Source organism: Podarcis erhardii, assembly GCF_964252035.2.
Source record: "Podarcis erhardii genome assembly, chromosome: 7".
Lineage (NCBI taxonomy): Eukaryota > Metazoa > Chordata > Lepidosauria > Squamata > Lacertidae > Podarcis > Podarcis erhardii.
Window position 1 is genome coordinate 68,137,044 of NC_138511.1, and position 18,972 is coordinate 68,156,015.

At 48.4% G+C, this 18,972-nt stretch overlaps 1 protein-coding gene across 1 annotated transcript in view; it reads left to right on the forward strand.

Moving 5' to 3' along the window:
• The first annotated feature begins 343 nt into the window (after positions 1 to 343).
• Positions 344 to 18,972, forward strand: part of AHDC1 (AT-hook DNA binding motif containing 1) — a 195,659-nt gene continuing 177,030 nt past the window's right edge. Inside the window, 1 exon segment of the mRNA XM_081868629.1 lies at positions 344 to 1,823. Within this exon segment, the coding sequence (XP_081724755.1) occupies positions 1,655 to 1,823 (169 nt within the window). The 5' untranslated portion in view covers positions 344 to 1,654.

Consider the following 18,972-nt stretch of genomic DNA (forward strand, 5'->3'; position numbering starts at 1 on the left):
AGAAAACGTGTGTGTATGTATACATATGCACAAACGTTTTCTTTTGTTCTGCTAACGGCTGCCTCTGGTCCAAGGAGGTTTGCAGTTTGGGGAAACGCAGCAAAACACGCTTCGTCCGAGGCGACAGGAGGGTGGGCGTGCACACCGCCGTCAGAGGGACCCTCCTACCCCCACAATGCCAGCGTGGAGCGCTCCCTGCCCCAGAGCCAAGGCGAGAGAGCTGTATATGGGCTTGAGGCACGCGAGTCCCAATTCCCACCATTAGAGGGCACTGGTGACACATAAACAGTAACTAGTTCGTTAATCACAGGGGTGTTTTTATTTATTTATTTTATTTATTAAAAAAAATACTGTATATCCCTGAGCCCATCAAACATTCCCTGCAAAGTATGGTTTGTATACCTGTACTATGAATGGGCATATTGTGCATGGATAAAAATACTATACAGAATGTCCAAACTTTCCTTAAGTCAGGCACCACGGTAAGGGAGGGGGAATGAAGTTGCAGCTAATCTTTCTTTCTTTCTTTTTTTTGCGGGTTGGGGAGCGGTTTGAGTCGTGCCGGGTGCAATGGAAACGGGGATTTTTGGTTCCAATTTTTCTAAATCTACCTCGAATCATGCCTGGATCCAGGGGCAGCGCTGGCGTCACGCCCCGCCAAGTCTTCCATTCCACCCACACGCACAGGCCCCTGTTGAGGATCCCGCAGCCGCTTTGCAATTCGCGGCTCGTAACCTTCCCCCCCCCCCCCGCTACTCGCCAGCCCTCCCCTCTCCCGCATCATCCCGGCTGCATGCAAGCTGGAAACGGCGGGGGCCGCGAGAACCCGCAACGTGGGAGAAGGGATCCGAAGCAAAGCCGCCACGCTTTGCGCAGCCCACCAGCGTCCATCCCGCCCCTTTAAAGTCGTCGTCGTCGTCTGCTGCTGCTGCTGCTACCAGCTTCCCTCCCTCCCCCCCCCCTTTCTAGCGGAAAGAACTACACCCCCCAGGATGCTTTGCGGGACTCTCCCTGGGGTTCCGGATGCTGCTCCTGCCGCTGACAAGCGAAGGTAAGCAGAGAGCTTCGGAGGCAGCCAAGGCAGCGACAGCAGCTCTTAAGGAGCTCGAGCCGAGGGGAGCCTCAGCCCGCTTTTTCCCCTTCCCTCCCCCTTTCTGCGAGCAAAAGCAAAGCAGCAAAGCGGCAGGAGAGGAGGCGAGAGAAAAGGAGGAGGCGGCGAGCAGGGAGGGAAATCGCCACCAGCACCAGCTGAGCAGCAGCAGCAAAGAGAGAGAGAGAGAGAGAGGGAGAAACAGTCAAGGGTCTGGTTTGTCTTCGTTTCCTTCGCCCCCCCTCCCACCCAGCAGCAGTAAAGAGAGAAGGGGGTGGAGAGAGTAGGGAGGGAAAAAAAGAGAAAAAGACACAGGGAGCTCGAGAGAGAGAGAGAGAGCGCAAATTCTCCCAGCCTTGCATATTTTCCTTCCTACCCCTCCTCCTGGCTTTTTCTTTTGTGTGGCGTGTTTGAAAGGAAGGGAAGGAGGCAAAAGAGACGGAGGAAGAAAGAACGAAAGAAAGGAGGAGAGCGAGCGAGAGTGGGGAGGGGGGAAAGGAGGAGGCGTCGTAGAGTCATGTCCAGCAGAGTTGCGTGAGGATAATGTGATCGGCCAAAGAGGCGATGAATATGCTGTCGCTGAAGGTTGGCAGTGGCGCCGAAGGGTCGGGCAGTCTCCCCGGCAGCGCGGAGCCCTCTCCTCTGGAGGAAAAAAGTCTCTCCCGAAAGGCAGCCGCCGCCGCCGCCGCCGCCGCCGCCGAAGGGATCGGATCCCCACAGCAGCAGCAGGCTGGTGAGTTAACTCGGGCGATGCGCCCTCTTCTCTCTCCCCCGCGCGCTCTCTCTCGTCCAGCCCTTGCCCACCACCACCGAGCCCTTGCTCCAGAAGGAATAGATCGCCAACCCTCCCTCTTATTTTAAAATTTATGTGTTTGTTTCTGGCGACCCCCACCCCCAAATCCGCTGCCCGCCCCCTGCTCCTCCAGCGCAGGATGCTTGATGGCTACAGAATTTCCTTTCCCACCCTAGTTCTGATTTTTCTATAAATATAAAAAAACAAACCCCATGGCTTTGGCTGGGGAGTGGGGGAGAGGAACACCCCCAGTCCACCCACGGCTCCACGGCGTGCATGTGGGCGCAGCAAAGTATCAATGGGGTTGGAAAGAGGGATGGGGGGGGGGGAGGCGGCGGCGGAGGGAAGCAAGAAATGAATGATTTCATTTTTTTTAATAAAAAAGCCAACTAGTGTGTAGTCCGTATGAAGCAGCCTTTTGTCTCAACCAGTGTGAGCAAAACCTTGGCAGTTGGAGCAAGACACTTGAAGCGCAAAAAAAGGTTGTTTCTTTTTATTTCCTGCCTTCGCTCCCTCCCTCTTTCTCCTTTCCTAAGCGATTCCTCTTCAGTTGTTCTCTTTCTCTCCCCCCCCCATGCAATGTGCTGATCATCAGCCGCCACTTTCTTTTCTCCCCCCCCCCCCCGCCGCTCCTTAAATTGCTCCCGAAATCGCTTTAGGTGTAAACATTAATCTGGCTTCGCACATGCAGATGGGGGTGGGGGTTGCGCGACGCAAAAAGCAAAGGAGGGTTTGCATTTGAGAAGGCTCGGAGTAAGCGGATCTGTTTACTGGCGCGCGCGGGGGGGGGGCACTGGAAGAGACTAGAGGGAGGCGGTGGGTGAGGAGGGGAGGAGGAGGAGGAGATGCTTTGAGAAAGGAAGGAGTTGTGCGGGGGGGGGGGGAGTGGAAGCTCTCGAAGGCAAACAATCCCTTATTATTTCAGCATGTGGGGACTGGCGGGGAGGCGCAACTGGGGACGGAAGCGCCCTGCGGAACCTCCCTGGGAAAGAAAGGGTGAAGTTGCGTCCTCTCTCCTCTGTAGAGTTTGTTTTCTCTCTCTCGTGCGCTCCCCCCGCCCCGCGGCACCCCTCTCCAAGATCACCGTGGCTGTACTTTGCGAAGGGACCCATCGATCGCAAGAAGGGAGGGGGGCGGAAGAGGTGAAGGGTCACGGTGGTGGAGGAGGGAGATCCTGCAAAACAGGTCCTCCTCAGCAGCGTGGGGTTTGTTGGCAAGCTGTGGGAATGGGTGGGGGTGCGGGCGAGAACCGGACCTGTAGCTCAGTTGCCTCGGACACGCAAATAAATTGGTGGTGCGAGAATGCAATTCTTTCAGTGGGCAGAATAAAGCACTTGGGGATAACCTTTTTCTTTCCTCCCTACAAGCGCGCGGGGGGGTGGGGGTGGAGTGGAGTGGGGTGTTGAGTGACAGCTGCCAGGCAGGGTTCTGTCCACTAGAAGGCAGGTGGTTTCTAGCTTAAATCAAATGAAGGAAGGCACCGAAGTTCCTGACTGATTCCCTTTAAAGCTCTAATGTGCCACCTGAGTGTGTGTGAGAGGGAGAAGCGGTGCAACCCCGAGCATATTTTTATTTTTACTCAGAAGTTAGTTCTCTCACCTTCAGTGGGTCTTACTTGCAGGTAAGCATGCATAGAATTGGAGCCTGAGTCTATAATTTTATGCAGAGCCTTCTTAATTACTTTGCTTCCTGCCAAAATGGGGCAAGGCATCTGAAGCGTGGTGTGGTGTCTGTTTATTGATCACCTCGTTTATCCTGCCCTTCCTTGGAAGAGCTCTAGGCTGCTTACACTGGTGTGTGTGTTGTTGCACAGATGAATTTCCTGTTGCAGGGGGGGGGGGAGCCCCAAGGCTTTCCAATCTCTCTCTTAAAGAATGCCATTTACTTTTCTTAAATTTGGTATTTTGAGCACTAAAGTTCTATGCATGTGGACTCAGGAGAACGTACTCTCAAGTAAATGTACATAGGACTGTAGCCTTTACAACCATCTTCTTGGTGCTTGCGTCTAACCCTATGGGGAAATCTTAGTCTGATGTGTGGGGCTTGTAAACATCCTGGGAGAGAACTGAGGCCGCCTTCTTTTTGAGGGGTGGATTCTCCTCCTCCTGCCTTTAGATATTCTACTTTGTCTCGCAGAGCAAGCTAAATCAAAACGCTTGGGCCCATGCAGGAATAAATTATCTGCAACAATTTGGCTGATGAGGTGCACTGGGCGATAGTTGAATTAAGCCTTTGAGGTTTTAGTTGTCAAGGTCTGTTGACATAGCTTTGCATGGAGAAAGTTTCACTAACAAGGGAGAGCTGTGTCTGAACACTTCTCACTTGCCTAAGACTTGACATGTCTGTTCTCTCACCCCCAGCTGGACTGAGTTCAGTGGTATGTGACGAGAGAGTGCCGGTCATGGTGGAAGCAGGAGGGTCCTGAAGCTGGATTCTCAGGTTCTTTACAAGGGTGTAAAGCAAATCCACAGCCACTCTGTTTGGAGGTTGATGTACATGTGGAGTGCTTTTAATGAGCTCCTAGGTGTCTCCTTACTGTTTATGCCAAGAAACATCCCACTGGGGAGGGGCCCTCACTCTGCTGGTAGAGCACATGCCTAGCATGCAGAAGGTCCTCGGCAGCTCCTGTTACAAGGATCTTGCATCTCTGGGTGGCAAAAGACCTCTGTGCGAGACCAACGCTCACTGTGGTGTAAGATGTTGCTAGGATAGATAGGCCAGTGGTCTGGATCTGTAGGAAGCAGCTTCCTATGCTCACTGCAACATAGGAAGCTGCCTTCTACTGTGTCAGGATGCTGGTCTACCTAGCTCAGTATCGTCTGCCCTGACTGGCAGCTGCTCTCCAGGGTTTAAGGCAGATGTCGCTCCTGGCCCTACCTAGAGGTACGGGGGATTGAACTTTCTGCATGCAAAGTGGATGCCGTGCCGCTCAGCTACGATCCACTGGGCTGCATGGGATGGTGTGCCACAAATTCAAGCTTTACTCAGTTGCACCTCTGTGTGTGTGTTTCTGCTTGTGATTGTCTTTAGGCCAGTTTTGCCCTGAGAAAGAGTCAAAACCTGCTCTTGCCGTATATTTTTTTTCAGTTAAGTGACACCACCTTTCTCTCTCTCTCTCTCTCTTTAACAGTGGTGTACCTGAGGACGCGACTATGGACGTCCTAGGGCTGCGTGCCAGAGATATAGATTGCAACTGGAAGCCTGAAAAGGCTTGCTGAAGGGGGACTAGTTTGTGCCTTGGGCAGAGGAAAGGGCATAATGGAACATTTTGGAACAGGAGCCGGGCAGAGACAAGGAGGTGGAAGTATGTGGAAAGTTATGGGTGGCCTAGAGGGGGCTGGCTGGCTGGCTGGCTGGCTGGAGTCCTTGCCCTAGCTGCCTCAGAGAGAGGCTTCAGGGACCTGGGGGTGGTCTATTTCTGCTGAGATCCTGAAGAAAGATCTGGGAGAATGGTAAGCATCTATAAATAGAGTGTGTCAGCCGAGTGGAAACGGAGCCTCTAAAGCGCTAGAGAGAGGGAGACAGAGAAAGAGACCAGTGTCTTGATAAACAGGTTTGTGTTGTGGGGAGGACTGTGTTTGTAACGAGATCTGGGACTGAGGAATGGGGGCCTGGGAATAGGGGTGATGGTGGGGAAGCTACTTCCTGTTTGGTTGGGGTGTGTACGCCAAGGCCTTGTCCGAAGGCATAATTCTAGCTGTGTGGAATATGTCCAGGTCATATTGCCCTGGGTGCATGCTCTGGCAAGAATGTGAGGGGGATGAAGAGTGCTGAGTGGTTTGGGAATCTCAGTCTAAAAACACCTCTGGCCTGTCTTCCAGCTTGTGATGAATGAGTCCTCTGGGCAACAGGCCTTCCTATGGAACTTTTAGCTGAAGTGTTGAAGCAGCCTTCCCGGTCAACCTGGTTCCCTCCAGATGTTTATTTGGGACTAAAACTCCTATCAACCCTAGACAGCATGATCAGTGGATCATGGGAGTTGTAGTCCCAACAAACCACCTGGAAGCCACCATGTTGGGGGCGGTTGTTTAATATTAGAACGGGTCTCTGTTTTGTAGGAGCCTTCTGTGTGGTCACCTGTTGGTTGGTCGGTGCCATGAACTTCACAGGATACCATGGCGCTCTCAGCCAGGATAGAACTATCTTACCTGTTAAAACAAATCCCAAGGAGTTGTTGAGCAGAGATGTTTCAAGCTGCTTCAGGGACAATTCATCAATTCAAATAGCAAGGGGAACTAACAGTATGGGAACCTCTTGTTGTCATTGGAAATAAGGATAAATGGGTTGTTGTTTTTTTTAAAAAAAAGTTGCATTGATGTGGTGGAAGAGTGAGAGCAGGGCCAGAGCAACTTGAGACAGTGCACACTAAAATCAGAGGCAGAATTTGCAGGAAAGTTCCCTATAATTTTGGCAAGCTTGTGCAGGAGACCTACCTTGTAGATCATGCCAACCGTGGAGCTAGGCCTGTTTGTCTGTCACCCGTAATAGTGCTCCAAACCCACTGCTTGAAACTTCTGTCCCACCTTGTTTTATGGTAGGAATTCATTTGGGTGATACGTGAGGAAGAGGAGTATGTTTACTTTCTAGACTGAGAGTGTCCCTATCATGGATATTAGGGATTCTGGTGGTGGTTAACAAGTAAGATTATTCTAAAGCAACCTTCCCCAAACCTGGTTTCCTATAGGTGTTGCTGGACCACAACTCCCATCATCCCTGACCATATGGTTTGGAGATGATAGGAGCTGGAGTCCAACTATATCTGGAGGGCACCAGGGTTGGGGTGCCTGGTTCTTGCACTGGTGGTTGTGGATGAGTGGTGGGTAGCGTAGCCCTGCTCAGTTAGTGCCTTGCTAAAGTGAATGTGCTCTGCCAACCATGCATGCCACCCTGCTGGGCATCCATATCCTGTGTTGTTATTTTGCCACCTGCCCAGAGATATGGGAATGTCAAAGCACCTGACAAGTCTGACTGGTGGGTTATAAGTTGTGCAGGCCAAGAGGAGAGAGAGACTCCGCTAGATATTCTGCACATCCTTGGAAATTGCAAAGTTCCTCATATGATGATTCCACCCTCCTTTCTTTGGAGCAACAGATAACAGAGGGGAGGAGGAGGACTGTTGCTGTTTTCACGTTTCACACATGTGTGTGTTTTTTCCTTCTAGGAGAAAGGGGTTAAATTTAGTCAGTTTGGATAATCTGCATCCATGAACTTGCAAGTTCCTCATCATGCATGTTGCCAGTCCTGGCGAAGGGGGATGCTCTTGATAGTCTAATTTGCTTTATGCTTTTGAAGCAATTAATCAACCTGTGTCATTCAAACATGCCCTTAAAAAATAAAATAGTATAGTAATATTCTGGATAGTCAAAGACTTGTGATGTAAGTATTCTTGATATTGGGAAGGGTTGTAGCTCTGTGGTAGAGCATCTGCTTTGCATGCAGGAGAACCCTAGTTCAATCACTGACATCTCCAAGTGGGACCAGGAGAGAACCTTGCCTGAAGATCTGGACAGCCGCTGCCAATCAGTGTAGACAATACTGCGCTAGATGGGTCCATGGTCTGACTTGGTATATGGCAGCTTCTGGTGCTCCTATCTTATCACTGTCCCCTCCAAAGTTCACAGCGGGGTTTTGTTAAGAGTTCAGCATCCACTTCAAAAAGTTAAGTCACACTTTTTTAAAAACAACAACAACAATGCAAAATCTGCCATGGTGCATGGAAACTGACAGTGTTCTTCTGGCCATTGACGTATTAGCGTTTTGTCTGCCTCGTTTGTGGTATAGCATGAATATGGTGACCATGATGCATGATTCATGCTGCATGTGTGATGGGGTTATGGGAGACAAGACACAAGATTCTTGAACTTGTATGATCCTCCGAACGAATGAGTATCGCACGTTGTTGGATGTGAGCATGTGCTAGCACTTTGCACAGATCGTTGTGATGAAAAGCCCCATTGTATGGATGTAACTGCATGTTTATTCCTAGTGGTGGCATCTCCCCTGCTCGAGTCATTCACAAGAACTGTAGGCCACGAATCTGATGCATGTTTACTTGGAAGCAAATCCCATTATCTTCAGTGTGGCTTATTCACTGTAAAGGAGTTGAGGGTTATTACCCAGGTCTTTTTCCATGCCTAACCTACAGACCTCTGTCATAAGGGGCAACCTCTTCTTGAGCTCAGTCACTAGTGTCAAGTGCATCAAATTGTGGATTTCTCTTAGATGCATACTAGAACACAAAACTTTAATATGTGGTGCATTCTACCACAACGTATATCCAAACGTATGCCGATGCATTTGTTTATACAGTTGTTTCCCTTTACAGTAAAATGGTAGTTTAAAAAATATCTGTCTACTGGCATTTCTTTTGAAAATTAGCAGGCAACCAGGCTTTTGGGTGCTGCTACAGTTATAGGAACACAGGAAGCTTCTTTATATTGACTCAAACCATTGGTCATCAAGCTCAGTTTGGTCCACATGCTGGCTGGCAGTGGCTCTCCAGGGTTTCAGGCAATAGTCTCTCCTGGCCCTACCTGGAAATGCCAGGGATTGAACTTGGGACCTTCTGCATTCAAGCAAATTCTATGCCACTCAACGACATCCCTTCCTACTGGAGTGTTTGACTCTAGTGCCCGTTACAAAAGCATTTGTGGCTAATTCTAGGCATGCTCTCTTAAAAGAATCAGCTTTGGCTTCAGCCTTGGTGCTTTGGAATTTGGTGTTTCCTGCTGTTCCACAGAGAAGGTAGTGGTCTTCTCAAGGCTAGCTAACATAGGTTGCTGCCTTTATACTGAGTCAAACAATTGGTCCAACAAGCTTTCAGGCAGGAGTCTCTCCCATTCCTATTTGGAGATTCTAGGGATTGAACCTGGGATCTTCTGCATGCAAGGCAACTCTGCTGCTGAGCTATATTCCTTACCCACGATACCCGTCTAGGTATCAGTCCAGGGATTGAGAGCATTGACTTGGTGCTCCCAAGATACATGCACTGCTGCAGACCCTTGCCAGTCTATGTGGCTAGCAGTAAGCAAACAGCTGGGGACCATAGCAGGACTGGTGTCTTGGGGCAAAAAGGTACTTGCCTTTCCCTTGATGCTTTATTGGGTGATAAAGCTCCAGAGTCTAACTGGGTCTAAAGCTTGCATGCCTAGTTCTAGCATCAGTCATGCAGCATAGTATGAGTTTAGGTGGTGCTTATTTTAAGTTGGATCTGGGGTCTGTTTTGGCTTGGCTTGGATCAGGTGAAGTAGGAGTGTTTTCTCTGCAGGGACAATTCATGCTTCTATCAGCTGACCAAAACTTAAGTATCCTACACCAGGAATGAACCGGGAGGTATCATAGAATCATAGAACTGTAGAGTTGGAAAGGAACAGTTGGCTGTGACTCCTGAGCAGATGCATCTCTGGTGCCTGTTGTATTGGAGCAGGGGTGGGGAAATTTTAGCCCTCCAGATGTTGGACTCCCAACTCCCATCAGCCTTAACTGGCATGGCCAATAGTCAGGGATGGTGGGGGATGTAGTTCAACAGCCTCCAGAGGGCCAGTGGTTCCCCATCCTTTCGTTATAGCAGGGTTTCCCAAACTTGGGTTTTCAGCTGGTTTTAGACTATAATTCCCATCATCCGTGACCACTGGTTCTGCTAGCTATGGATAATGGGAGTTGCAGTCCAAAAGCAGCTGGAGACCCAAGTTTGGGAAACTCTGTGTTAGAGGAAGGAAAGGATAGACCTCTAATGATATTGGTATTAAGGTGTTACCTTGGTTTTGTTAGCTTTTCTATTTTATTTATTTTAAAGAATATAGATATCCTTTCTGGCAAGTTTTACAGCACTTGGTTCCAAAACAAAAATCCTGTCTCTAGGCATATTTCCACAAAATGTTTGTAAAGTATTAATTACTTTCAGGGTAAAATACACTAAAGCTGAACTCTGAACCCTACCTACCCAGGAATAATCCCCATTGAATTCAGCAGGACTTACTTCTGAGTAGACATGGCTGGGATTACCTTGTAAATCTTCCAGCTCTTCTTGTATAAGAAGTTTTGGCATTTTGAAGCCCAGCCATATCTTTGTATTAGACATCCCAGGGAGCAATACTTGGGGCTGGCCTAAGATATTTTGCTGCCTAAGGCAGAGAATCAAATAGTGTCCCTTGCCCACCTGAGTCAAGGTGCATAGCGTCCAAGGGCAGCCAAGTTATTTCTCACGAGGCAGAAAATACCACAAGCACCTTTCCCCCCTCCCTGCCAGTAAAAATACAAAAACAATAAATTAAGTAACCAGCAATTTGCTGTCCTTTCATTATATTCAAAATCAGCTGCCTGAGGCAGCCTCCTCATTCTGCCTAATGGTAGGATCGGCCCTGGCAATCTCCTTTGACATTGTGTCCATACAGTGCCATATGAACTTCAGAAGATACCAGCTAAGAGGTTAATAGAGCAGGATTCAGGAGTATGTTCATGTTGTTCTTCTGTTGATGTTGTTTTAAACCCAAAGTAGTTGTATCTGAATTATTTTGCCCCATAACTACTTCACTTCTGTTTCTTCCCTAAGCTGTAATTACTGTAGTAAATAATTGCTGTAATTATGAGGCCTTTAAAACAGAGAGAGCGAGTGAGCGGGGGATGGATGGATGGCGTCACTTGCTGTCTGTAGAAAATTGTGGTTACTGTCATGTACTTGTACTTGGGTGTATTTTGAGAAAAGGATGCATGGGTGTCAATCGGAGATGCTTCAGGCCTAGGTGAACCTTTCATTGTAGCCCAGAGGTAGGCAAAATAGAGATCAGGATATCCTGGTAATGATCTGGGGTAAATTGGAAATGGACTTCCAAAGCAACCACAAGAAGACTCGTTGTATTCCTGAATTATGCTGCTAAAGCAATAAACGTCATGGGGAGGGGAAGACAAGGAGTGGATTTTGTAGGGTGTGAGGGCCCTGAGCTCAGTTCCTTGGCTGAGGGTGTGCCTGCACAGGGGCACCCAGTTCTATAATTCTATAACCCATTGACTTGCTTTAAGCCATTGATTTGCTCCAGACCCTGGACAGCGGACCCCATAAAAAACCAAACTAGATCCTGCAAGGCTAATGTTCATACAGCCCTGATGTAACCTGTCGTCCGCCTGAAAGGCCGCCTTTTCCCATTGAACCTGTCTTAATCTTTCAGCTCTGTTTAGAAGGCTCTCCTCTGTATGACTGTAGGTAGGTGCAGACTGGGATAAGGGCCTTTTTTGTGCTGCTGCTGCTCCATTTACAGAACACTCTCTTCCCCAGTCTTATGAGGCACCAGTATTGGTGCCCTGCAAGCATCAGTCTAAAAACTTTTTATTCTCCCACACTGGACTGGGAGCCTGCCTTTAATATGCTGATACCAGAGGTGGCCTAAAGATACCAGAGGTGCCACAGTATATTCTACTGGCTGTAATTTGTTTTATACTGTTTTGTTTTTGTTTTTTTTTAAAAAAAGGTATTTTCAAATTGCTGCAACCTGCCCTGGGACCTTATGTTAATGGGCGGGTAAGAAATCTAATAAATAGTAGTAGTAATAGTAGTAGTAATAATAATACACAGCATGCAGTAATCAATTAAAAAATTCAAAATACAGCATCAGAATAATTAAAGGCAGGTGAAGGCAACAGCAACAGCAGAGCAGATTAGAGTTAGGCTGTAGACAATTTCCAATTTTAAAACCCTTGATGCCGGGGCATCTTATTGTTTTGTTAATAAATTTACATCTCTCTTTAAATAAATGTTTCCAGGGCAGCTTAATCAATGTTCAAGGGGAAAAACCCCGAACATTTCAAAATGTAATAAAGTGGGAATGGCAGACATGTTGTTGGGCTCGGGTCCAGACATTGGTGGACAGTTGGCCATGCTGGCCAGGGCTGATGGGGAGAGTGCCACACTGACTATCCCTTTAGGAGGGAGCGTCATTCAGAGTCCGAGCTGCACTAAAGGGGAAAGTGCACGGCTAATTCACTGTACCTGAATACAACACAGCAGGCCAGTATTATCTCCATGCAGTAGATGGGAGGAGGAGGTTGAGAAGCAATGACATTGGGATCTGAACTGGTGACTTTGAGATGATGAGATTTAGGAGAAGGGGCCACAGCTCAGCAGTTGAGCATCTGCCACGAATGCAGAAAGTCCCTGATTCAATCCCTGACATCTCCAGGTGGGGCTGGGAGAGAATCTGTGCCTGAAACCCCAGAGAGCTGCTGTTGGTCAGTGTAAATAATGAGTCGGATGAACCACTGATCTGACATAACCTAAGGCAGCTTCCTGTGTTCCTCTGATCTCACTATCAACATGGAGGGACATCTCTCTTTATCTCACCCATACCCTTCCCTACCCTGGAACTTCAGTAGAAGGCGGTGTCAACACACCTGGATGTTTTTCCCACAGTCTTAGTTCTGTTAGCTGGTGCATATTTGCTCCCAAAGGTGGATCATGTGGTGGTGCTTTGGAGAGGTATGGGAGTGGACGATGGGGCGGCCCTCGCAGGAGAGGGAGTTTGGAGAGGCAGCTGGTGTTGCAGATCCAGGTGCGTAGCAGAGTAGGATGGTGCTGGCTAAATGATGGCGGAAATGCCATCATTTAGAGAGAATCTGCAGCTCCTGTTCCTCAAGGGAAAGGGTTGCTGGCTGTTCCCAAATGGCACCCACCAGTTGGTATGTGGGAGCTGGTGTTTGGTTACACTGCTGCTCAAAGGGGACTGTGAATGGGATCAGCAGGTGGGGTTTGAAAACACATGCAATACACAGCAAAGTTGAAATTCCGCTGGGGACTTTGCTGGTGGGGGTGGGGCGGGGCGAGCACAGCCTTTTAGCACATGTGCAGGGAGCCCAGCTCCATTGGCTGAAAAGCTCAGGGACCTAGTCCACCTATGCAGTCAAATGAGGGGGTTGAATGGACTGCACTACTTCAGGCTGCAGGGGACTGGGAATATCATATTTGAGGGGTGGGAGGGAGAAATTTCTGCATGTCAAACAAAAAACTAACATCAAAGAGAGCTTCTGACTAGTTTTTTTAAAAACTCTGTAATGAGATTTTCCTTGGGGTTTTCTTCAGTAACATGATCCCACACATAACAGCCTCAAGTGGCACAGTTCATTATTTCACTTCAGGACTGTACTGTTTGGCTGCCTGCATATCATATGTGGTTTTCCACAAAGAGTGCTGGGAACTGTAGTTTTGTTAAGGCTGCATAGAATTACAACTTTGTCAGGGGTAAACTATGGTTCGCAGAACTATTGCGGGGGTAACCAGGTGCATTAGGTATACGGTGGGGATGTGACCTGTGTTTATCAAGAGTTCTCTGAGATTACAAGGTAGGACATGGCAAATATGTTAAGTTTTCCTACAAGTTCTGGATATCTACATTGTATGAAAGGGGGGCGGCTCATCTGCTTTCCTCCACTGAAGCAGAAGCATAATAATAATAATAATAATAATTAATAATATAGCTGGGCACAAAACTCCTAGTGAAGATCCAGTCCTCTGTCCTGAGGGCACCTTCAAACTTTTTTCCATTATTGGAGGTCTGTACCTTGATAGCATGGGTGAGAACGCAAATCTGTTTCTGAGAGAAGATGGGTACACTTGCATTTTGAACAGCAGTTTCACCAAGTCCCATCAGCCTCAGTCAGCATGGCCAGTGTTGGGGGATGATGGGAATTGTAGTCTATGAGCATCTGGACGGCATTTCGCCACCCCACATCTACAGTGCTCAAGAACTGACTTCCCTCTTAAGTCAGACAACTCCAGTAGGAATATAATGAGAAGAGAAAGGTGTAGAGCTGAAGCAAGCACAAAGAAATTGATAGCAAACAAGAACTGCATGGTGCTTTGTTGTAGGAGGGAAGGTGTACAAGCTCTACCAGTGGATTTCACAACAGCAGCATTTGAATTTTACAATGAGTTTAGGTTGCCTTGGTAGAGAAAAGAGAAAAGAACCTGTTCTGCAACCTTGAAATCCAAGTCCTCCTCCCCTTGCACCCTGTTTGCCACCATTCAGCTTGCATTTATATTTGTCTCTCTTTTAAAAAAATTAAAATAAAATAATTTTGAGATTTTGTGTGTGGCTTCTTTTGCTTTTAGCATTATTTTTTTTAGCAGGAAAGGAAAAATTGGTACAACTGTAATTACTCAATGGTGCATAAGAACATGAGAAGAGCCCTGCTGCATGAAGCCAAAGACCCATCTAGTCCAACATCCTGCGCTCACAGTGGCCAACCAGATGCCGATGGGAAGCTTGCAAGCCACTCTGCCCACCTGCAAGTCCCAGCAGCTGGTGTAAGGAGGTATACCATAGATTCCAGCGTATTAGGCGACTGGGCGTGTTAGACGACCCCCCCCCCCAATTGACAGCTGCAATTTGGGGGTTTGTCTTCTAAGCCCAGTTGCCTAATACGCTGGGCAGCTCCACGCCGGGAGAAAGCCGTCTGGAGCAGAGCGGAGCCCGCCACCCCTGCTGCTGCTTCCGAAGCAGCAGTGGGCGGGCTCCGCGCCGGGTGGCTCTCTCCCGGCGCAGAGCAGAGCCCGCCACTGCTGCTTTGGAGCCGCTGCCACCACAGCAACTCCGGGGTTGCGGCGCTCATCTCGCTTTACAGTGGTACCTCGGGTTATATATGCTTCAGGTTACATATGTTTCAGGTTACAGACTCCGCTAACCCAGAAATAGTACCTCGGGTTAAGAACTTTGCTTCAGGATGAGAACAGAAATTGTGCAGTGGTGGCGCGGCGGCAGTGGGAGGCCCCATTAGCTAAAGTGGTGCTTCAGGTTAAGAACAGTTTCAGGTTAAGAACGGACCTCCGGAACGAATTAAGTATGTAACCAGAGGTACCACTGTATTGGCCGAGGGAGCCGGTGTACAGCTTCCGGGTCATGTGGCCAGCATGACTAAGCTGCTTCTGGCGAACCTGAGCAGTGCATGGAAACGCCGTTTACCTTCCCACTGGAGCGGTACCTATTTATCTACTTGCACTTTGACATGCTTTCAAACTGCTAGGTTGGCAGGAGCAGGGACCGAGCAACGGGAGCTCACCCCGTCGCGAATCTGCCGGCCTTCTGATCAGCAAGTCCTAAGTTCTGGCGTCCCCAATACCTACATACACTAGCATAAACTGCTTAGATGTTTTTTGTTCTGGTTATCAATTTTGTAAAATAAATAAATAAAAATAGTGGGCAGCATCCCTTTCTTTTTTTGCAAAAGCTGGGAGATACAGACTCTTTTTAAGGGGGTGTAGCTCTTTCTTTCTGACACTGTGTCCTTTTTGCAATGTGTTTGTATTATTTGTTTTAAAATGTGTAAGAAACTCCTACAGAAACAACAACACAAAACAACCCACAAAAGGTGACTTCCAGCAATATTAAAAGATATCAGAATACCTTAAATCACTCATTGCAGCAGCAGTAGTGCAGACTCAAAATAAAACAGCAACTGATATCAATGGTCTGCAAAGGCCTGGGAAAGTAAGTAGGGTTCTTAGCCAGGGCTGGAAACGCATCACATTTGGTGCTTGCCTTATTTCAGAGGGGGAGGTTGTTCCATGTAGTCTGAATGTTTGTGATGTGTTGAGGGGGTTGCATTTTGGGGTATCACAATTACCTTTAATGCGTTGTCAGATTGGGCTCTTCAATTATTTTGGCATCGAAATGGAATGAATTGACTTGTGATTATCTTTCCTTCCCTGTGCCCCCGTCCTTGTTACCCACGGTGGCTTGAAGGAACAGCAGTAGAAGAGGCTAAATAAGTAGAACTTTGCGGGTGAGGAGCTGAGAGTGCAGAGGGCACATGCCAAGTGTGGAAAAAGGGTTTATTTATGGTAGTGGCGGAGAAACGAGGGGGAAGGAGAGAAGAATTCAGCTGGGTTTGTGGAACGGGTGGATAGAGGCTGACGAGGGCTGCAAATTCATGGAATGGGCTTTGGTGGGAACAGGCAGAAAACCCATCGTGTGGGGCATTCTTTCCTAGGGCTGTGCAAAGTATTGGTTGGAGCTGGGGATATGTGGCTTGTAACAGCAGCATGTTAGGGAGAAGGCAACACAATAGCCCATCTGGAGGGCACTACTGGCTGCCCCTGTTTTACACTGATTGGCAGTGGCTCTGCAGGGATTGAAACTGGGATGTTTTGCATGCAGAGCATGTACTCCATCCCTGAGCTGCGACCCCATCCCACCAACATTGCAGGTAATGTTGTCTAGCTGTCTTTCCCAGGCTTTCCAGCATCGTAGAATTGTTGGAAGGCACCCCGAGGGTCATCTAGTCCAACCCCCTGCAATGCAGTAATCTCTTCCCCAGCGTGACCCACCACCCTGAGATTAAGAGCCTTATGCTCTACCGACTGAGCTATCCCTTTGCCCCGGGTGTCAATTGTGTGTGAGATAAGGAACTAATGTACCCCTAGCCCTCTTTTTCTTGTTTTCTTTTGGCTGCTTAGCCTCCATTATGGACTTTCTGCTTTCCATCGCAGTCTGCTGGCTTGTGTGGGCCACTTAGGTGCTCTGTTCTGTTGTGGTGCTGCAGCTTAAGGAAAGGTGTTCACTGCCCCGTTGGTCCTGTGGCCTCTTTCCATTGCTTTCCTGTGGACCAGCATTGCTTTCTAACATATAACCAGTGAGGGTGTGTGGATTCCCTTTCTGAGCTGCACAGCCCCCTAAGCACCTGGCCGTCTGTTTGGCTTGCATGTTTTTCATAGTAGCCATGAAGCAAGCTTTGCTTTGTTAAAATGTGGCAGTTGTCGTGTGTGGGAGACCCAAGAAGGACAATTGCAACCCCACTGCCATAGTCGTGAGTCTCTGCTTGCATTAATTTGAGTATTACAGTGGTACCTCGGGTTACATACGCTTCAGGTTACAGACTCCGCTAAGCCAGAAATAGTGCCTTGGGTTAAGAACTTTGCTTCAGGATGAGAACAGAAATTGTGTTCCGGTGGCGCGGCAGCAGCAGCAGTAGTCCCCATTAGCTAAAGTGGTGCTTCAGGTTAAGAACAGTTTCAGGTTAAAAACGAACGAAGTAAGTGCTTAACCTGAGGTACCACTGTATAAGAAATGGGCTGACAAACAAGTCACTAGTCCTTAATATTTGTGTTAGACTAGCCTTTGCCAAGCAAGTGCCCTCCAGATATTTTGGACATCGGGTTGGCTACCTTTTTAGTTCTCTGCGTGTTGTTTCCAGAACGGGCATCAACAAGACTGTGTGTTATAATTCTACAATACCAAAGGTTTATGTGTGGTTGGGAGGGGGGAGAAGTTGCAGTTGCTCTTTTCTGCCTCCAGAAGTCCTCAACGTTTATTTTTATTTTTTGAGATTGAAGGCACGATTGATCAAAGTTAGTGTTCCAAACCTTCACAACTTCTATTTCCTTCATGAAACAACCAAAATACCAGTGGAACTCGACCCCCTTATAAGTAGGAAGCTTATTTTGGACTGGGGTGTGTGGTTGTTGTTGTTTTTTTTATAAAACACCCTCTGAATGGCTGACAACCCTCTGGAGGAATAAGCTGGGAATGAGGGGTCAGATTCCATATTGGAAGGGATGAGGGGCAGGCAAAAGAGAGCAAGGGCAGACAGTAACGCACCCCCCCCCTTGCCAAAAGTGCCATTTAATGCGCTAGTTAAAAAAAGAAAGAAGAAAAGCGAGGCAGAGAGTCCTTCTGCTCACATTGGCTACTGAAGTGTCACAGCTGCCTGCTGTCCCCCCCCCCCCCCGGGTCACTCGGGAGCCATTGGGCAGCTCGGAGGTAGCTGTGTGTGCGGTTGCTGAGTCTGTGAGGAATACAGATTGCTGGGAAGAGGACTCGGTGGGGGGGGGCGAGGAGGGAGGTGTCTGAGGCAGCCAGGCTGGCGTGTGGGTGGGGGCGATGTCCTCCTGAAATGCCTGATGTGAACTGTAATGGAACAGGATCCAAGCCTGGAGGGACCTGCTTAGTGTAACCCTAGCTGCCATCTCCTTGTGAGCAAGAATGGCAACTGCTACCTATATCCCTGGGCTCCCTGGAGTGCAAGGTATGTGGGTCTGCAGGGTCAGTGGTGTGCAGCTCAACACATGGCTGGCATCTCTGCCTGACTGATCAAAGGTAAATTCCAGAGGCCTCTCTTCTCCCTCCCCACCCCCCTTCCAGCCAATGTGTAAATCCTCACTGGAGGCCTCTGCTCTCTTCCTCTCCCCAACTCGGAGGCTTTCCAGGTGCAATTTGAGGAGTCATTCTCTCTCTGCTCTTAACCCCCTGCTCCCCCAGGCGCCCAGCTCTGCCCTTAGCTCTGCACTGCAGCCATCTGTACTCCTTAGTGCTCATAATGCTCCTCGTTAAATGGAGATGGACACAATCCAGAAAGCTTCCTCTCGCACTCTCTGCTGATCCATTCTGTATTTTTATTTTTTTTACCTCTTCTTTCTCTTCTCTTTGCCCCCCCCCCAATTTTTCTTTTCTTTGCTCTCTGATGCTTCAAACACCAAGGTACCCTAAAGGCAGCAGAAACACCTAGCAAGCACATGCTAAATATTTGAACAGGACTGGGTGGGTTGGAATCTTTCCTGTTCATTTCTCCCTCCTCCTCCTCCTCCTCCTCCTCCTCCTCCTCCTCCTCTCTTCTTCCCACCCTCCCCAATTGTTTTCCTTCCATCCTTCTCTCTCTCTGAAAGAGGGGATAGTGGTGCAGGAAGAAGCTTGTGCAAAACAGACAGATGGGGCAGCCAGCTAGCAAATACTCTCCACAAATAGGTGGTTTCCCTCTCTTCCTGCTCCTTCCTCCAAAGGCCCCAAGGGAAGTGCAGGTGTACTTCAAATCTCACCTCTACTCATGATTCCATATCCCTGTGAAGCCAACAAGAGGATTTTTTGTTATGATTGGAGAAGAGTACTCTCCTCCTTTGGTGCAAGTATAGGAAATGTAGTGGCATCTTCATAAACATGACCAAGAACCTTGTTTTATCATTTCAGCTGACTGAAACTGTTTTATCATGGCGTATTCTGTAGCCCAGGGTCCACGTCATTGTGTGCATGAATACAGACCCTCTTCCTTTTTCTATCATTTCCAGTGTCCCACTTCCTCCATGCATGTTCATGCCTTGGTTGATTGGGAAATG